We start from the raw sequence: 19,473 nt of genomic DNA, 5'->3' as shown, positions 1-19,473 counted from the left end.
TTTGCTGTGGCTGATGCAGCTTGCCACTGAACAGAGGTAAACACCACCAGTGGCCTTTTTCTTTCGTTTATGTATAAAGAAAGAGAGGAAGAAGCCCTGAGTAGTTAAGAGCTATCTAATCCCATCTTCTTGTTTGTTATGCAGAGCGCACTGAGAAGAGGCTTGAGCTCCATCTGTAGCTGAGGGTAGCGAAGAAGGAACTGAGGGGAAAGTGGGTGGCGTGCACTACTTCAAAGGGAGGAATGCCCCTCCACTCGTGCATGCACAGCCCGCCCAATGACTGCCTCACAAGTCCCCAATCCATGGTGCCAGGATGAGCCCGATACCAACACGGTGACATCACTTGAAGAAGAATGAAATGTTATGGCGCACATAGCACACAACTGTGCTCAGTCTGAAAAAAAAAAGGCCAACAAGAAGCCAGACTTCTGTACTTACACAGTTTTATTGTGGACAACAAAAGGAGATTTTGCACCTTATTTTTCTCATAGCCTGAGCCCTTACAAACTATACGTACAGACAAAGAATCCCTTTTGTCTTCTAGTACATTAAAATATTAGTGTTGGTGAAAGTAGCTTGATGGAAAGCCCTAGAGATGCAAGTGTTCCACTGATCCACCGAAGACAGTGGTTCCCAACCTTTTTTATACCGCGGACCAACAAACCCATTCACACACTTTTGTCGGACCAGTACTTGTATTTGCATTTGCATTTGCATTGTATTTACATATTGACATGTTCATTATACAAATAGTGAATATGCAAATAAAATACCAGTCCGTAATGGATCGCAGTTTGCAGATATCTACAAAACTAAAAAAAATTCACAGAAAGAATTTCCCTCTGGCTGCTGGGTGGGCAGCCCCTCTCTTAGTGGCGACTGGGTCCTGCAGAGGGAGGGGGTGCAGGGAAGGGCACCCACAAGGGCAGGGGGCATGTGGGGCATCCTATTTAGCAACCTTTGAAATTTTGTCAGGGCATAGGAGCTAGGGCCCCAAATGCTAACACCAGTCATCCATCCCCATCCTCCTCCTGCCCCATTAGGTGGGGGAGCTGCCATTGTATCTCCCCCATCTTCTTTTGTACAGCCCCTTCCCTGTCTGTCTCCCTTCCCCAGCCAGGCTGCTCTTCCTCCCATAGTCTTCCCCTAGCCTCCCCGGGTCCCCTCTTTAGCTCCCTGTGCCCCCTCCCGAGTATCCCCTCCATGGCACCCCAGCTCCCATCTGTCTCATAAGTCTCCCCTGAATCCCCTAACCTCCCTTCAGTGTCTTCTGCATCTTCCTCCTGCCCCTGCCTCACACAACCCTGTTCCTCTTCACCAGCTTTATCTGCTCCCACCCCTCTTTAGCCCTCTCCCAATTTTCCCAGGGCTGGTTCCCCCCGCCCACCACTCTGCACACGCTGGGAGCTGCTGGCAGCTTCCTTGGGCCTGGGCAGGGATTGCAGCCAGCTCTGCTGGGAGCAGCCGGGGGCCAAACCTTCTCCCTGTAGCCTGGGGCACCACTCCTGGGGAGGGATCTCTCTTACCTGCACCCCAAACGCTTTCCACCCAGGGGCAGGGGCTGGCCAGGCTGGGGGTGCTGCCCTGGGAGAGGCTCCTGGGGAGCAGCAGGATGGCCCTGCTGGAGATGCCCTTCCCAGCTGCAGCAGCTCCCCCACCCCACCCGCCAGGGCTCAGGGATCCAGCTCGGCGCTTGGCCCAAGAGTCCCCAACAAGCAGAGGCTGCGAGTCGCTCCTTGCTACCGGGCCTGAGCCAGCCATCGCTTCCTCCTTGCCTACTTCTGCCACTGGATCCTACCGTAACACTTCCATACTGCTTCCCTGAGCTCCTGCTGCTGCTGGGTCCTAGCATGACACCTTCCCCTGCTGTCAGGTAGTGTGTCTGGCACTGGACCGCAGACTGGTGGTTGGGAACTGCTGGCCTAAGGGATAGATAGAATGGGTAGCACAATCTCCCACCATTGCCCAGTCTATGTGCCTCAACCCTGGAGAGATCCAGGTCAAGGGGTGAGAGTTCAGTCCACATGTCCATTCAGTCCTTGACCTCCCAGGGAAAGGGCATCAGCTGTTTTGAATGTAAGAATAGTCCCTGTGAGAAAGGACTGAGATTACCAATTTACTTCCTATATATTGGCCACAGGCTACTCATCAGATGGCACAAACTGGATCCAAATTAAACATCTAGAGGAGAGAATCATAGAATACTAGAACTGGGAGGGACCTTGAGAGATCATCAAGTATGGTCCCCTGCCCTCATGGCAAGACCAAGCCCGGTCTATATCATCCCTGATAGATGTCTGTCTAACCTGCTCTTAAATATCTCCAGTGATGGGAGATTCCACAACCTCCCTAAGCAATTTATTCCAGTGTTTAACCATCCTGACAGTTAGGACTTTTTTCTAATGTTCAACCTAAACCTTCCTTGCTGCAATTTAAGCCCATTGCTTCTTGTCATATCATCAGAGGCCAAGGAGAACAATTTTTCCCCCTCCTCCCTGACACACCCTTTTAGATACCCGAGAAAAGCTATCAAGTCCCCTCTCAGTCTTCTTTTTTCCAAATGAAACAAACCCAATTCCTTTAGCCTGACCTCATAGTTCATGTTTTCTAGACCTGTAATCATTTTTGTTACTCTTCTCTGGACCTTCTCCAATTTCTCCACATCTTTCTTGAAATGTAGTACACAGAACTGGACTCAGTACTTCAGTTGAGGCCTAATCAGTGCAGAGTAGAGTGGAAGAATGATTTCTTGTGTCTTGCTCACAACACTCCTGTTAATGCATCCCAGAATCATGTTTGCTTTTTTTTTTTTCAACAGTGTCACAGTGTTGACTTGTATTTAGCTTGTGGTTCACTCTATTAAATAGAAGACTTTATTTACCCAAATCTTGTATAATAAGCACCCTCCTCCAAAACTTCCTAAAACTAATTTCTGTGAAAAATCTATTCTACTTTGTTCTAGCCACTAAAAATCTCTGTACCCTCCTTATCTGATCTGCTGTTCTATATCTTGGGTTTGTCTAACTGCAGACTCTTTGGGTCTGAACACCCTGTAATTTATAAGGCAATACGCAGATTTATGGGACTGTACAAATTATAATACCCTCCTATGCTTTGAACTACTAGCCACAGAAACTAAGAAGAAAATGACTTTCTTTAAAGAAACATATACTTTTACTATGGAAAACTTTTATTTAAACTGTGCAATCAATCAGTATTTAGACAGCAGTTTCATAAACATTTTGGCATTTAAACTTCTATTCATTTTTGGCATGACTTTTGGGTAGTACATAAACAACCCTGAAAAAAACCCACACTAGGTAACGTTTACTAGAATGCTATAAAAAAACCAAATCCACATTATTAAACAAAATATTTAAAAAAAGACATTAAAAAGGTACATTCAAAATCAAGGCAAACACTGGCCTCCCTCATGCAATGGAATTCACAGAGCTGATCCCCTGAGTCAAATATAAAATTAATATATTTCAGCTCCATCCTCCATTAGCAAGTCAGCCATTGTTGCCCTTACAAGAAAATGGCATACAGGAGTGAAAGGATCCAGAACACCCACAATATGAGATACATAACTGGGTCCTACACTTGCAATTAATTCACACCTTTAGAAAACAAAAAGAAAAAAAGCCAAAACAACCAAAAAGCAATATTTTTACATAAAAAGTAGGTTTCATACACAATAATGTTTTTACTGAAAACACCAGGCAGATACAATGAATGTATATGTAATACCTATATAATGAAAAATTCTTACAATGGGCTCAATTCACTAATAAAATTGCAGGGTCAGTTTCTGCCCCAATTCAGCAAAGCACTTTAAGCATGTGCTTAAGTCTCTTTAAAGTAAATCAGGGCAAATGTTACACTGGTGTAAATCTACAGAAATTCTATTGAACTGAATTAAGTCCTACCAGATTTATATCAGCAAAGCTGAGACAAGAATTTGGCCTGAATTCAATTTATTTTTTGAAGTTAGAACCAAGATGGATTGAACAATATGGTAATATGAGACAGGTACTATTTGAAGAGTAATAGTATTTTTTTAAAAAGGTTTCATAAAGAGAAAAAGTCTGTCTTAAAATACAGTTCTTTAAGTTAGTGACAGAAATGCTCTTACAAGTTCAAACTCCACTGAATATAACTATTTGGTATCAGTATTTCTAGAGTTCCAGTAGCTAAGTCAAGATACTTAGTAGCATTAACTGATATTATACACAGAAGCTATGTCTACACTGCAGGGTTTTTGCAAAAGAAGTCTTTTGTGGAAGAGTTCTTGCGCAAAAACTTCTTGTGTAAAAGCGAGTCCACACTTCAAAGCGCATCGCTTTTGTGCAAGAGAGCATCCACACTGCATGGATGCTCTTGCACAAGAAAGCTCTGGTGGCCATTCTGTGAATGGCCATCAGAGCACCTGTGCTTTTTAGGATAGGCTCTTTTTGCGCAAGATACCCCTGTGGAGCATCCACACATGCCTTTTTGTGCACGAGCTGAAGCACGAAAAGGAGTTATATGCCTTGTAGTAGGAGGTATACCTACACCGCAAAAAGCCCTCTGTTCTGTTGATTGACTGTAGATTTTCTTGCGCAAAAACATGGTTGAGATGTGGATGCTCCGTGAATTTTTGCGCAAAAACACCTGTTTTTTCACAAAAACCTTGAAGTATAGACGTAGCCTAAGGTTAATCAGGAAGTGATACTGAAAGTCACTGGAATTAGCACTTGCCTGTCCCTGAAATTAATTTTTTAAAAACCTCTAACAAGGACAGATTGTGCAGTTTCAATCAGATCAGTAAATCTATTAACCCTTCTCTAGTACAAACCATTAGTAAATTGGGCCCATAAGTCCGTATTTTAAATGCTGACTTGAGGTATACCTCAAAGGCTGTCTTTGGAAATACTTTGTGAACAGGTATTTTTAAATGCTCATTCCCAATTATCTTTTTTTGTTACACTGAACTTTGAGCTATTCCAATCATTTTAAATATCTGGAAAAAGATTGGTTTAAATCACTAAGAGGGAAAAAAGGCCTTTTGAGTTTAATGCATTTACAGTGTCACTTTCCAAAGGATTTCTATTGCAGTTATATCAGAGTAAATCTAGAGTAACTTTGCTGACATCAGTTAAATCACTTCTGATTTACACATGGGCAAATGAGATCAAAACCTGGCCCTGCTACGGTATGTTTTCAGTCTTTCATACAATACCCTTGATCTCCGCATACCTCTCCCACTGATGTCAATGGGAGTTTTGCCACCAAAGGGTGATGTTGTGAATGACAATTCCTCTGCAATAAATGGAGTGAACATAATCATGTGGGACTAACTCAAGCTTTAATGGAATTTTGCCTGAGAAAGGATTTCAGAATTAGGCTCTTTGAAGTAATAGCCTTTTAGAGACACTGAAATACAGATTTTAAGGCCCAATTCTGTTTGTTCACGTCATAGAAATAATCCCACTGAAATCAACAGAATTATTTACGGGCCTGATCCTGCACCACTGACATTAAGTGAATTCTGTCATTAACTACAGCGGGAGCGGGAGCAAGCCCTTTGTGAGCAAGACAAAAAGGATTCAGCCCTTAGTTTGAAGCAATGGGATAAAAAACACAGAGCAAAAGAGTGTTAAAATAATAAAATCGGGAACAGACATCTCAGACTATTTTCTCTGTCAAAATCCCATAAATTTGAGAGGAAGAAGCTCAGTAAATTGATGTCTTTACTGTGCCATAATGCGGACTATAGGGGCGTGAACTGCAGGGCATAGCAAAGTGTTGCATTCTAAGTGAACCATGTGTACAATGCTGGTGTAAACTATAACAAGTTTGAGTTAATGTAGTCCTGTCTGAAGGAAGCAGACAGGACACCAGAGTGTGCACTCTGCAATTCATGCCCCCATGGTCTATACTGTGGCACAATGTAGAAAAGCCCATAGTCAGTTAATAAAATGACACATGTAGATTTTACAGTTTCTTTTACAAGAAGAGATCTATTCAAAAAAAAAGTTCTGCTCAGACGCAACATTTCCACAAGGGAAAAGTGAAAATATTCTCCAGTTTTGCAGAAAAATTCTTGCAAGCTGGAAACTGAAAGACTTGCATGGTTTGTTAAATGCAGAGAAAAGTAAATCAATGCAGCCTCAGGCTTGCTAGGCCTTTTGGTTTGTTCCTAATTAATTAATCTACTCGGTCAATTTTAGGATTTTCTCTGTAAATTTTACATGGAAGCTTCTAAGTCTCTACAACTGAATTTCTTTTTTGAAATACAAGAGTTCACATACGCTCATCACACCAGCCATGGCTCTTTTAGTTTTTAACACATTTAACAAAATCAATTCACATGGTGTAACAGAAAGTTCCACATTTATATTCATCTTCCAAAACATACTTAGTAAAATTCATAATTAGACAACAGATAGTGTTTTCTCATCTCCAGAACCCAGATCTGTTGACACAGACAACAAACATTTCTAGTTATTTTGTGATTATTCTATCTGTAGAGTTTTGTCAGACATTCCTATGGACAACAGAATGGACAAAGCCTGCATATGAAAACTGCCGTTTAAAGAATCATAAATGTATTTGAAACTTCATTGCCATAACTGTCAACGTAATAGCAAGCATTGATAATCATATCACATCCTCTCTGGCTTCTTTGTCCTGAAGGACATCACAACATTTTAACTTGGTGTTTGATTTGCTCCCACTGGAGTCCATAGGAGTTCTACCATAGGTTTCAATGAAACAGCATCAAATCATATACAGAATGTGTAGGAATTACCTGGCTCTCCTGAACTGTAAGAAAACTGTAAAATACTATATATCATCAATCCACATAAATCTTCACTGTGATCATTCTCTTTGTTCCATCGTGAAAATGTTTGGATGCATGTGGGCTAGGTTCTGGAGATACACATTATATTTGGTTAACATAAAACAAAAAGACAAAACAATTTATTGCCTAACTAAGTTTGCCTATATGCTGAGGTAACCTTAAATATCTTTGGTTTTCTTCATTTGCTGATAAAAAGTACTGGAATAATATCATTGATAAATAGCATTGTGGACATATTGCTCTTCAGTAATTTTAATACTTTGATCTCTTCGACCACAGCCTCTTTACCAGACTGAAAAATACCAATATCTAAACTGTTCCTCTTACCCTATGTAGCTGATCTTTGGCATGAAAAAGTTGAGAAGTAGAGTTAATAGTTACGTACAGCATAAATGTGATAACAGTGTTTCAGTACTTACAGCAAACAAGTCTTTGGAGAAGAAAATAGTTACCCTTTGCATATCAGCCCTTTTTGAGTGAAACACTACAATGAAGCTAATCTGAAAGAAAAAGTGTAAAACTCCATGCTATGGTTACACATTCTTATCTAGTTCCAATGAATTCACATTTTAGCTACCTAGAAACAATACTTTGCTGTACACTACACATTTTGCCTGATGAGACCAAAAAATAAATCTTTGGTGAAAAGGTTTTATTTTTCTTCAGCAAGTAGATACAAATTATTAAAAATATTTTATCTAATACTGTATTATTGAAGAACTACATGCTGAAGAAAAAAACAAATTACACTTGGAAGTCTTTGGAGATACCTGCTGATAAGACATTACAACTGTCTTTAAAGGCTCTTGTAACTATAAGGTAGTTAAAAATTATAGAAGCATACAACTAAACTATACAATCAACTACTACAATCAACAGAAGCCCTATTGTTTTTGTTAGTAACTACTTATACAATAAAATGTATCCAGCTCTTCAAATCTATAGTTTTTAACTAATTCAATTATTTTTTTGAAAATAATATGCAAGTTTTCTTCTTTTTTCACAGAAAATTCTTTGGTACAAGATTATTATTTTAAAGCCTTTGTATCACAACAATTCTATGAAAAGGTGAACATGTACTATCTGGTACAGAATGAGCAAACAGTTACAAGCGAAAGAGCTACAGTAACTACAGGCCGCTTCATCAAAAAATAAAAATAAAATAAATAAAAACACAACAGTAGGGATTATTGATGGCTTTTGACTAGCTTATAAATCGTAAGCAACCAGCCAAAAGTAATTCAGATCACATCAGGAGTGAAATCTTGATGTTAATTAAGCTGATGGGAGTTTTGACACTAAGGACTTCACCCTAGCTGTTCAAAATTTTTGACATTTTGAAAAATATAAACAAATGTCTAATTTTATTTTTTTAAATTAACTGTGGGGGAACTATATATGAACTAATGTATGACATTGATGAATTCGACCCCCATCCCCATCCCACCCATTAAAAAACAAAAATATGATACCCTGTCAGTTTGCCTCACATTTCTGAGAGGCAGGTCAAAAGTAACAAACTGTTCCCTGAGTACAGGAAAAAAATAACACTAGAATAACTTTAAAAGGAGGTAGTATAAAACAGGAATTGTATGGGTATAAGGCAGTATAAACATTCACCCTTTCAACAGACTTTTCAACTAAAGCTCTGCCTTTTTATTTCTCATTGAGGCCTAATTAGAGTTTTAGACTGGCATGTGGTTGAAGTCACTCCCTGAGCTAAAATTCCTCACTAATAGCATCCTAAACTGAGGCAAGAAACAGGCCTGCATTCTAACAGCAGCTGCTCAGGCATTCTGCAGAGCTGTGTAAAAATGGACTATGATTACTAATCTATTTAACCATAAAATCTAAGAGGCGTTTAAGGCATCTTTCTATACTCCAAAGCAACTTTATGAATGCTAAGAAGGCATAAGGCAAAGCAGTAATTTTATTATATATAATGGAGAAGGCACCGTTGCTATGAAGCACTGGAATATTGAAACTTCAGCATTCCTTGTCTATTTTTTTTCAGGCAGTTTTCACACCATTCCAAACTGGTTGGGAGCTGAATATTAATTAATTTCACCAAGCTTTCTAGCCTTAGTTGTCAATAAACAGGCAATTTTATGTCTTTGTAGGGAATCCTGGGGAGCCCTGGGGATTTAACTTACATCCTGTCAGCAACTGCTGGCACAACAGAACTGTGTGCAGAGGCACTGTTCTGGGCAGGCTGTGATACTGGAAGATATAGCAATCAAGTGGGTCTAAAGGAAAGTCCAATTATTTTTTAAGGACTCACAGTAGCTGTTTACTGAACATTAAACTACTAACTACATTATTCCTAAACTAATGCACAGTTTTATCAAAGGTAATGGTCCTACAATTTTCTCATTTGAAGTTCTTCAGGTCAGTCATGTTAAATAATTTTATCTTATCCCCTCAGGGATCCCCTGTTTTTAAAGTCAGAGCTTCAGCTAAACAGTCTTGTTCATCTACCTATACAACTCCTTTGATCTCTCTCTCTCTCTGTCTCTCTCTCACTCGCTCTCTCTCTCTCTCACACACACACACACACACACACACACACACACACACACACACGCATCAAAAAAAATCCTACTAGGAAGTATCATCGGTTATGTAGCCGAGACCGACTATAATACAAATGAGGTAAAGCAGTTGTCATTCAGAGTTCGCCACTTGGCAAACTGAGGTAGATATTCAGCAAAGGGCTAACGGTCTTCCCTTTGCTCCAGTGATATATTTTTAACTCTAGTCAGAAAACTTTACTATCCTTTCACATTGTTTACCACTGAACATTCAAAATGAGTGACTTTTAAGAAAAAATCCCACAAAAAACATTCAAAAGAAGTACAGGATCACCTGATGTGTTATCAGGTTTTCCACAATAAACTTTGGCTCCCTGTTCATTGTCTTTCGAACAGACATACATTGTGTGGATGTCTGGCATGACTGTCAGGATAGGTAACTCAGTTTTGTACCGTGCACTGTATTTGAAGAGATGAAATAGAAGTCTGGTCAGTAGCCAGTGGTACCGGAGGCTCCTCACAGTTACTCAAGACAGGGTTCACATTCACAAAGGAACTGGAGGTGTGTGGGGTCGCACTTGTAACAGAATAAAGGTGTATCTCTTCGTTTGACTCATGAGAGAATCTTCCAGAGTCTCCAGTCTCATGGCTTCCCTCGCTGTTTGCTGAATGCTCTGTATCAGGTACAATACTGAATGGCACCTGGAACTTAGATTGTTGGCCTGGAGAATTGGGGGAGTCATCTTCACTGATCAGTACCGTGGTGCCGGGCTGATACAAGCACACAGCTTGGACAAATCTTCTCTGAGGCTGGATTAAAAACAAGGGGCCGGGGGGGGGGGGGGGGGGAGGGGGGAGAGAGAAAGAGAGAAAGAGAGGTTAATCAGCCTCTGTCAAAATAGATACATGAGTAGTGCTTGTTTAATTCCCCACACCAATTGGTTGGAATGCATACAACACCACTAGATGGGAGAAACAATCTGAGCCCTTCAAGAGGAGCAGAACAAAGATAGTCCCAGTTCTCTCTCCTGTTTCCTTGTACAGTACTAGATGATAATTCATTCTACCTAATGACAGATAATGGAGGCTGATTTTCACTGCGGATCCTGTTTTTATTTTAAAGTTACATTTGTGTATCTATTTTCCCCTCCAGGGATTTTTCTTTCATGCAGCACACTTATGGTTGCTGAAAATATTTTACCTGAAGAAGCATTAGAAATATGGAGCTACATACCAGCTTCTAGGCAAGCTTTTGGCTGGCAGTGTATTGGAATAAGCATTTTAAACATAGCTATGGTCAGTCACTATTTCTTGATGAAATGAGAGAACAGTACAAGTTGAATCCCTATAGTCTGGCACTCTGCTCCAGCAACAACCATGGTCCATCATTATTTTATTTAGCTGGATGTCCACTTATGGGCGTGGCCAAGTTTCCCACAGTCCCATAAAGTTTGTTTGCAGCCACCAGTCCTGGCTCTCAGTGTTCTGTGCTGTTATTTAGCTCTAATTTACTCTTAAGTGTCCTCTGAGAGCTCACTAAGCAGTGGAAGTCTTGGTAATGCTGCTAGACAATATTGATCTCCCAGGGTTTGACAAATTCTCTGGTTCAGTACTGATCCTGAGGGTGCCAGACTTGAGAGGTTCAACTTGTGTAAGTCATAATGACTCAATAAACGTAAGTCAGATCCCCAAGCAAGTATAAGTACCCTGAACTATTACTTATAAGCAAGTAATAGTACCCTGAACACTTTACTATTATATACTTGTTTATCCAAAGTCAGTGTAGTCAGACCACTGTATGAGGAGCTACTGGCTCTGGAATTCCAGTTCTAGTTTAATTTCAGAGTTCCCGTTGCACTTTAGATGAGTCATTTACTTTCTAACTTTCTGTGTTCTTTCTGCAACCAGAGAGATAATACTACTTACTTAGCTCTCAGGTTGGTGGGAAGATTATTTAACTGATGTTTACAAAGTATGTTTAGTTCTATATCTGTGCATCGGATTGTTACATTCAGCAACCCTTCATCCACTGATGGAGTGTAGTCAGTTTTAGGCAAAACTTAGCACCTACTTAACATTAGAGAGTCACACTACATAACAGAGTAAGGGACAGGAAATGAAGAATAACTTCTCTATTTGCATTTAGAAGGAGACAAGATATCATCATCATTTAGTACCAAAAGACAGAAACCATCCCCTTAGTGACTAAGCCTTTACAAATGCATTTTAATAACCACAAGCCTAGACATTCTTCCTTGCAATGTCATATGATTATATCAGGCCTTTCAGAGACACATTTATTAGGGTAGGTTACCTCCTCTATTTTCACCTTCTTAGAATCTTGGAAGAAGAGCCACCTTTTCTTGCAGCTGGTCTTTGTGATAGGGCCATAACTGTTAATAATCAGATCAGTTCCCCCCTAAAATAGAGAGGGAAAGAGAGAAAGTTTTGTTTTATTCAATTAAAATGCCAAATTTAAAAATAAATCACACCACAATAATAATTATAGTATCACAAATACAGCAAAGTATTTCAGCCACCATTGCTTCTAGACATCTCTACCATTCTGAGCTTGCATCATCGATGGGTGTGTTGTCTGTGTCTGAATTAGGAGTGGTTCCTGCAAACATTTTTTGGATGAGCAGCTCCATTAAACTCAGAGTACCAGGTGCTGAACTATGACAACATGGGAAAGTAAGGGTAATTCATGCTTGCCAGATTGGTCCCTTAGAATTTAAGACTTATGGGAAAGGGACCATGTTTAATTCTACATCTGCACAACGGTGAGCATCCTGTCAGCATTCATAGACAAATACATGCATTATTATATCGTTTGACTCTACTAAACCTGTGTGTATAAACTACACATAGCTCAACTTGCTTATCCATGAAAATATACAAATAAAATATTGGTGCCCATTTTATTACCTGCTCAGCATCACACTCCTTTAATGGAGCCACTTAGAATATTTAGGAGCCTGAATAGATTTGGGGGGGAGGGGAAAGAATGCCTCAGATTTTTTGATAAGCCCTGTTTCCTGGTACCTTGAACAATACCCTTTGGGCCAGCAGAAGGGTATTGTAAATAGTATGCTCTTGGACTGTAGAACATGTATCCTCAGTAGTGATGTGAGGTGAGAATATTCTCTGGAGAATATTCTCCGAGAATGAGAATATTCTAAGAATATTCTCCAAAAGATTATTTCCTGAGAATTTTTCAGAATTTTCTAATTTTTCATTTCCTCTTGAAATAACATATTGTATTCAACTTTTAGAACACCCTGAATGTTAAAGAGATTTCTTGATCATTCAAGATAGTTTGAGAATGTTATAGAATGTTCCAGAATGTTATGGAACTTTCTAGAACATTCACGAGTCTGGAATTCTAACTGACTGTTATGGAACTTTCTGGAAGAATCACAAAAAGTATATAAAGAGGCAAACAACACATTTATTCTCTTTTGTGAAAGGTGTAATTGTGTTTTCATCAGTATGAAAAGAAGAACTAAGCCTTAAAGTGATGTGTGGGATTATTTCCTTCATAAAACAGTTAAAGACAAAGTGTTATCTGAATGTAAGTACTTCAAGGCTGAATACATCAGAAATGCAACAAGGATGAGAAAGCATATTTCCAATTGTTTGAAGACTCCTGCTTACATCAAGGAAAAGGCAACAAAATTCTCGGAGTCCAGAAGCAGATCACCTCAACCATCAACTGCATCAACATCTATAGAACACTGTGATAGTGCTAGTGAATTTACACATCTAGTTCAGCCAAGGTGTCTCATTCTATAAGTCACTACTTTGATTCTATTAATGAAACTGAAAACAAAGTTTTGGATAAATTTTTTGCACAAGCTATATTCTCATTGGGATCACCTCTTTCACTGATTGAAAACGAAGACTGGATTACTTTCATGCAAAAATTAAGACCATCTTACAAGATGCCATCCAGGTACACACTTTCTAACAAACTTTTGGAAGCTGAATATCAACATGTTGATGCTCTTATAAAAACAAAAATTGCTGAAGCTTCTTCTCTTGCACTGCAGCGTGATGCTTGCAGCAACCGAAGAAATGAATCTGTTATAAATTTTATTATATCAACACTCCAACCAGTGTTTTACAAAACAGTGGCAACTGATGTTGAACGCCATACTGCTGAATATATGGCATTCCATATGGAACAAATAATGATAGAAATAGGCACTGAAAAATTTGGTGCCATTGTCATTGATAATGCTGCAGCAATGGTGAAATCCTTATCAATGTTTAACAAAAAATACAATCGCATTGCTATGTACACTTGTGCTTCTCATACAATAAATTTGTCAATTGGTAAAATCAGTAACTTAAAATCTGTTCAAGAAACTGAAGTTACCTGTAAAACTATTGTGAAGGAAATTAACAAATCGCAAGTTTTGCGAGCTCATTTTACTGCATTTCAAAAAGAGAAAAATCAAACATTTGCACTTAAATTGCCAGTTAAAACTAGGTGGGATTCCATTTTATATTGTTTGAAAAGCTTATTAAATAAAAAATGTCTTAAAATGCCTTGTTGTCCATGAAGATTTACAGACTAAACTGAGCAAATGTACCAGGAATTAAATCCTGGATGAAGATGTATTTTGGGTACGGGTCCAAAAATTGTATGCACTGATAAGTCCTGTTGTTAAATGGATTATGCTGCTTCAATCTGACCAGCCAAAAATGAGCAAAGTTCCTGAATGTTTTAGGGAATTAAACGATCATTTTGTACCAGACAAATTAGTCGAAACAATAGTAAAGAATAAAATTGTGAGGCACGTAGAAGAACATAATTTGTTGGACAAAAGTCAATATGGTTTCTGTAAAGGGAAATCATGTCTTACTAATCTATTAGAGCTCTTTGAAGGGGTTAACAAACATGCAGACAAGGGGGATCCAGTAGATATTCTATACTTAAATTTTCAGAAAGCCTTTGACAAGGTCCCTCACCAAAGGCTCTTGTGTAAATTACATTGCCATGGGATAAGAGGAAAGGTCCTTTCTTGAATTGAGAACTGGTTAAAAGACAGGAAACAAAGGGTAGGAACAAATGGTAAATTTTCAGAATGGAGAGGGGTAACTAGTGATGTCCCCCAAGGGTCAGTCCTGGGACCAATCCTTTTCAACTTATTCATAAATGATCTGGAGAAAGGGGTAAGCAGTGAGGTGGTAAAGTTTGCGAATGATACCAAACTGTTAAGGATTGTCAAGACAGAAGCAGACTGTGAGGGACTCCGAAAAGATCTCACCAAACTTAGTGATTGGGCAACAATATGGCAAATGAAATTTAATGTGGATAAGTGTAAAGTAATGCACATCAGGAAAAATAACCCCAACTATTCGTACAGTATGATGGGGGCTAATTTGTCTATGACAAATCAGGAAAGAGATCTTGGAGTTATCGTGGATAGTTCTCTGAAAACGTCCACACAGTGTGCAGCGGCGGTCAAAAAGGCAAATAGGATGCTAGGAATTATTAAGAAAGGGATAGAAAATAAGACACAGAATATCTTACTGCCCCTGTATAAAACTATGGTATGCCCACATCTTGAATACTGTGTACAGATGTGGTTTCCTCACCTCAAAAAAATATATTTTGGCCTTGGAAAGGGTTCAGAAAAGGGCAACTAAAATGATTAGGGGTTTGGAACAGGTCCCATCTGAAGAAAGGTTAAGGCGACTGGGACTTTTCAGTTTAGAAAAGAGGAGACTGAGTGGGGATATGATAGAGATATATAAAATCATGAGTGGTGTGGAAAGGGCAAATAAAGAAAAGATATTTATTAATTCCCATAATAGAACTAGAGGACACCAAATGAAATTAATGGGTAGCAGGTTTAAAACTAATAAAAGAAAGTTCTTCTTCACACAGCATTTAGCCAACCTGTGGAACTCCTTGCCAGAGGAGGCTGTGAAGGCTAGGACTATATAACAGAGTTTAAAGAGAAGCTAGATAATTTCATGGAGGTTAGGTCCATAAAAGGCTATTAGCCAGGGGATAGAAATGGTGTCCCTGGCCTCTGTTTGTCAGAGGCTGGAGAAGGATGGCAGGAGACAAATTGCTTGATCATTGTCTTCGGTCCACCCTCTCTGGGGCACCTGGTGCTGGCCACTGTTGGCAGACAGGCTACTGGGCTAGATGGACCTTTTGTCTGACCCAGTAAGGCCATTCTTATGTTCTTATGTTCCCAAAAGTCCACTTACCAAACAAGAAAAACAGGATGTAATGAAAAGTTTTGAAAAAAGAAAAGATATGGCTCTAAAAGACATTCACTATGCTGCAAATATTCTAAATCCAAAATTCAATGGTGAGTGCCTTACTAGAAATGAACAAATACAAGGAACTGAATTCATTGATAAATTAGTCACAAGAATGTATGGCACTGATCACTCAGCAAAAGTCATTGCAGAGTTTGCAGAGTATCGTGCTAAAGAAGGTTTTTTTGGAAAATCATATGTAACAAAATCAGCTGGCTCAGTAGATGCAGTAACATGGTGGAAAGGTATTTGCTATGGGTCAAAATTAGGGAAAGCAGTGATCAACATATTGAATATGCCACCAACAATGGCAGCAACTGAAAGAAGTTTCAATACTTACAGTATCATTCTTAATGCAAAAAGAAACAAGTTAACACAAAAAAAGGCAGGCAAGCTGACATTCGTAGCCCATAATATAAAGCTTCTTAAAAACCCAAATGATGCTCTGTTGAAATCCCCAAGAGAAAAAAGGAAACAGAACCAGAGAAATGAGGAAGTAGAAATTGATGATGCTGAAGAGAAAGAAGAAGTTGAAGAAGAGGATATATACGAGGAAGAAGAGATAGAAATATATGGGTCAGATTCAGAAAGTGCAGATTCTGATTAGACTTGTATTCAATCCAGAAAGTTAAAAATATTTGTATCCTGAAACAGAAGATTTGTGAAACAAGTTCTAGTAATTTAAACCTCTGTCTTTTTTTCTTTACTTTCCCGAATTTTCATTTTAACAATTGGAAACTTTCATGATTCTTGAAGTTTTATTAAAGAAAGACATTATTATAAATAGTAAACTTCTTTAAAAACTATTTAACAAGTATTTAAGAGAAAATTATAAAAATTTATCGCATTGGAGAATATCCTCAAGAACATTCTCAAGAAAGTTTATTCCCGAGAATTTAGCATCACTAGTCCTCAGACACTTGGCAATCTTTGGAGCACAATGCAAAAAAAGGTACATGGGCAAACATTTGACTGAAATTTATGATTAATCTACTGGCAGATTAATGTTCCAGACAGCCACACTTGTGGTTGTCCTTCCTCATGTGGATTATTACTATTATTACTGATAAACTTTTATATAGTGTATATCTTTAATGATGGAAGGCATTCAGGTGCTAGCACAAATGGCACTAGGGAAGTATTTATATTGTGGAACTGAGTAAGACTCACAGTACCTTAGCATCAATGAAGTTGTTTCCTACTATCATTGGTAATAAGGATTCTTCATTCTCTGCAATTCCTTCAATACTCTTCCCCACCTCGTTTGTACTGGTTAATGAGATGCTGGTATGTGACAGCTGGTCAGTGCCTTGCTGCACAGTTTTAGGAGCAGACGTTTTCCTGTGCGATATTAAACAGGAGTATAATTAGCTCATAGGCAATATGTGTAATATCAGGGCTAATGTATTTACCTGAAATGTTATTAGTCAAATAATACTGATAAGTTCTTGATCTTCAGCTTTTATTTGTGTGCTATTACTAACTTATACAGAATTCAAATGCTACCTTGTGCCATAAAATCATATTCCCCCAGGAAATCACACTGGACAGTCTGTAAATGTGTGTATGGAGAGTATTTCTTATGCATGATTAGTAATATTATACAAGTGGAGTAAACAATCAAGAATATCAGAACAGTTCTGGACCCCAAAAAAGCTAAAAAGACTCATCATACTTATCCCTTGCCTAACATATTTTTTTAAAAAAATCTGTATTTAAACTGAACTGAAAAGCCTTTTCTTTTTTAAATAAAGAGTCATTACATATTGAATTGCTCCGGTGCCCTAAGGATCTGACTGGTGCTGAACTAGAGTATTTGCCAAGCCATGGAAGGTCAACACTGTGTAGCAGCATTATCAATACTTCCACTGCTTACCACAGGAAACATGGTCACACCCATGATAAGTGGACATCCAGACTAACTAAAATCAGGCCAGACCACAGATGTTGCCAGACCAAAGAGTGCTGGACTAGAGAGGTTCAATTTGTATTAAAAATCCCTGAATCCCAAACCCATGCGTTAAGACTGACTATTTACTAACGTATTATTCCTTTTCTTAACAGCCAAAACCCAATAGTTTGTGGTCCTTTGTTTTCCCTCCAGCAGGGAATGACATAGGGCCAGATAGTGACCTTCACTTGCACTGGTACAAGGGAGCTGAAGCCAGCAGAGCTGAGCTCTAATTTAATGATTCCTCCCATCCCAAATTTATAGAAGATCTTCTGCAGGTATAGGGTCATGGCTCTGTGGGCTGGGGCCAACCAGGGAGCAGTTGATAAATACCAAATATTCATCTGAGTCTAGAGGAAAGACTACCAGAGACTTAATGACACTTGAAGCCACATTAACTTCCCTCTGTGTCTTCTACTGTTTCCACAGGGTAAAGCAGGGAAGGCCAATGAGAGCATGGGATCTGAGTGAGATACCCATCTTTGGTGTGAGCTCCAAGAAGTAGGCTAAAAGTTTCAGAGTTCCTTCATCCAAAGCACTTGGACAATACTCTGGTAAAGAAGCATCCCTGAAGGTTCACATTCATACAGGAGTCACTGAGAAAAGCTTATTAAAAAATAATTCACTTCTCCAGTCACAAAGGCATACCTGGCTTTACTGCGATAGATCAAAATTAGGATGCAGATCAGGATGCAGGTCAGGGCTATGCAAACTCCTACAACAATCCCAGTCATCGATTTCTGGTCCAGGTGGTAATAGCCAGAAAAATCTGCAGCATGAAAGAATATATGGCACTAAAAGACTCATTGAGTAAGAATAGTAATCTCTGTCCTGTGCTTGTATCTGGAAATCGATGGAGTTCCAGCCACAAGATTGACAAATTCTTCCTTATAACCCAATTTCTAGGCTTTTGCTATCATATATTTTCACATTTCCTTTGAAATAACTTGCAGTGTATATAATGGCTTGTATATTTCAGAGCATTTTCACCTGGAAGGGCTCAATATCATGTGGGATTTTTTTGTTTGTTTGTTTAATATATCACCAAATCCTGGGGGCCTTTACTCTGTTTTTACTTACTGTATATTTGGGCAAAATTCTCATTGATCACTGGGAGAGTATGTGCATGTGCGAGAGAATATATAGTTGTAGAAATAAGGAAAAACTCAAGTTTAGGCCCATTATGTGTAACATCTCAATCTAGCAACAATAAAAGGCAAAAAGTACACATCTGAATAACTACTGTCCTTCCCTCTCTCACACCCATAGCTTTAGAAAAACCTTCTAAATCTTGATGAACACACACACAGATAAATCCCATTCAGTGACTGAAGGCACAACTTGAAACTCCATTTACATATGAAAAAATTATAAAGAGGTATAAGCTTGATTTGCACAAGGTATTTAAGGGACACGGGCAGATGTTCACAAAAAGTACTGTTGGTGAGATGCCTTCTTTGATAATGACTGTTTCCAGGTAGGTAGTACAGTCTGCTTCAGGGCTGCTCAAAATCCAGGAACCAGAGGAAATTTTCACCTATCTACTTAGGGAGCCATCTTGCCCCTCCTGGCTTCATCCTTGCTGGAGTTCTTACCATGACTAACCTCCAGGACGCTAACATATTATACTAAATAAAGGTCTTCTTTACATTTGAAACATCATAAGGGAGTGATCACAAATCGTACCTGTCTGTATTATTTCAAAGCTGACCACACTCTAGACAAAAGTGTACATTTCAATCATACATTCTCTGTAGCTGGCAAAAAACTGAAACCAGCAATTATGTAGACTGGGACATAAAATTCCAAAAATGTTTCAGTTACGAAAAGGTACTGTAACCATTAAAGACATCAAAGAA

General features: G+C 38.9%; 1 protein-coding gene across 1 annotated transcript in view; it reads right to left on the bottom strand.

Annotated features, from left to right (window-relative positions):
- Nucleotides 1–3,169: 3,169 nt before the first annotated feature.
- PRTG (protogenin) overlaps nt 3,170–19,473 on the bottom strand; it is a 148,320-nt gene continuing 132,016 nt past the window's right edge. Inside the window, exons 17-20 of the mRNA XM_075897295.2 lie at nt 18,263–18,383; nt 16,839–17,004; nt 11,693–11,797; nt 3,170–10,188 (exon numbers count right to left, since the gene is read on the bottom strand). Of these exons, the coding sequence (XP_075753410.2) occupies nt 9,820–10,188; nt 11,693–11,797; nt 16,839–17,004; nt 18,263–18,383 (761 nt within the window). The 3' untranslated portion in view covers nt 3,170–9,819. The remainder of the gene's footprint in view (nt 10,189–11,692; nt 11,798–16,838; nt 17,005–18,262; nt 18,384–19,473) is intronic.

This window comes from Pelodiscus sinensis, chromosome 14 (assembly GCF_052426305.1).
Source record: "Pelodiscus sinensis isolate ZL-2025 chromosome 14, ASM5242630v1, whole genome shotgun sequence".
Lineage (NCBI taxonomy): Eukaryota > Metazoa > Chordata > Testudines > Trionychidae > Pelodiscus > Pelodiscus sinensis.
Note: the sequence above shows the minus strand (reverse complement) of the source record. Positions and strands in the feature narration are given on the sequence as shown.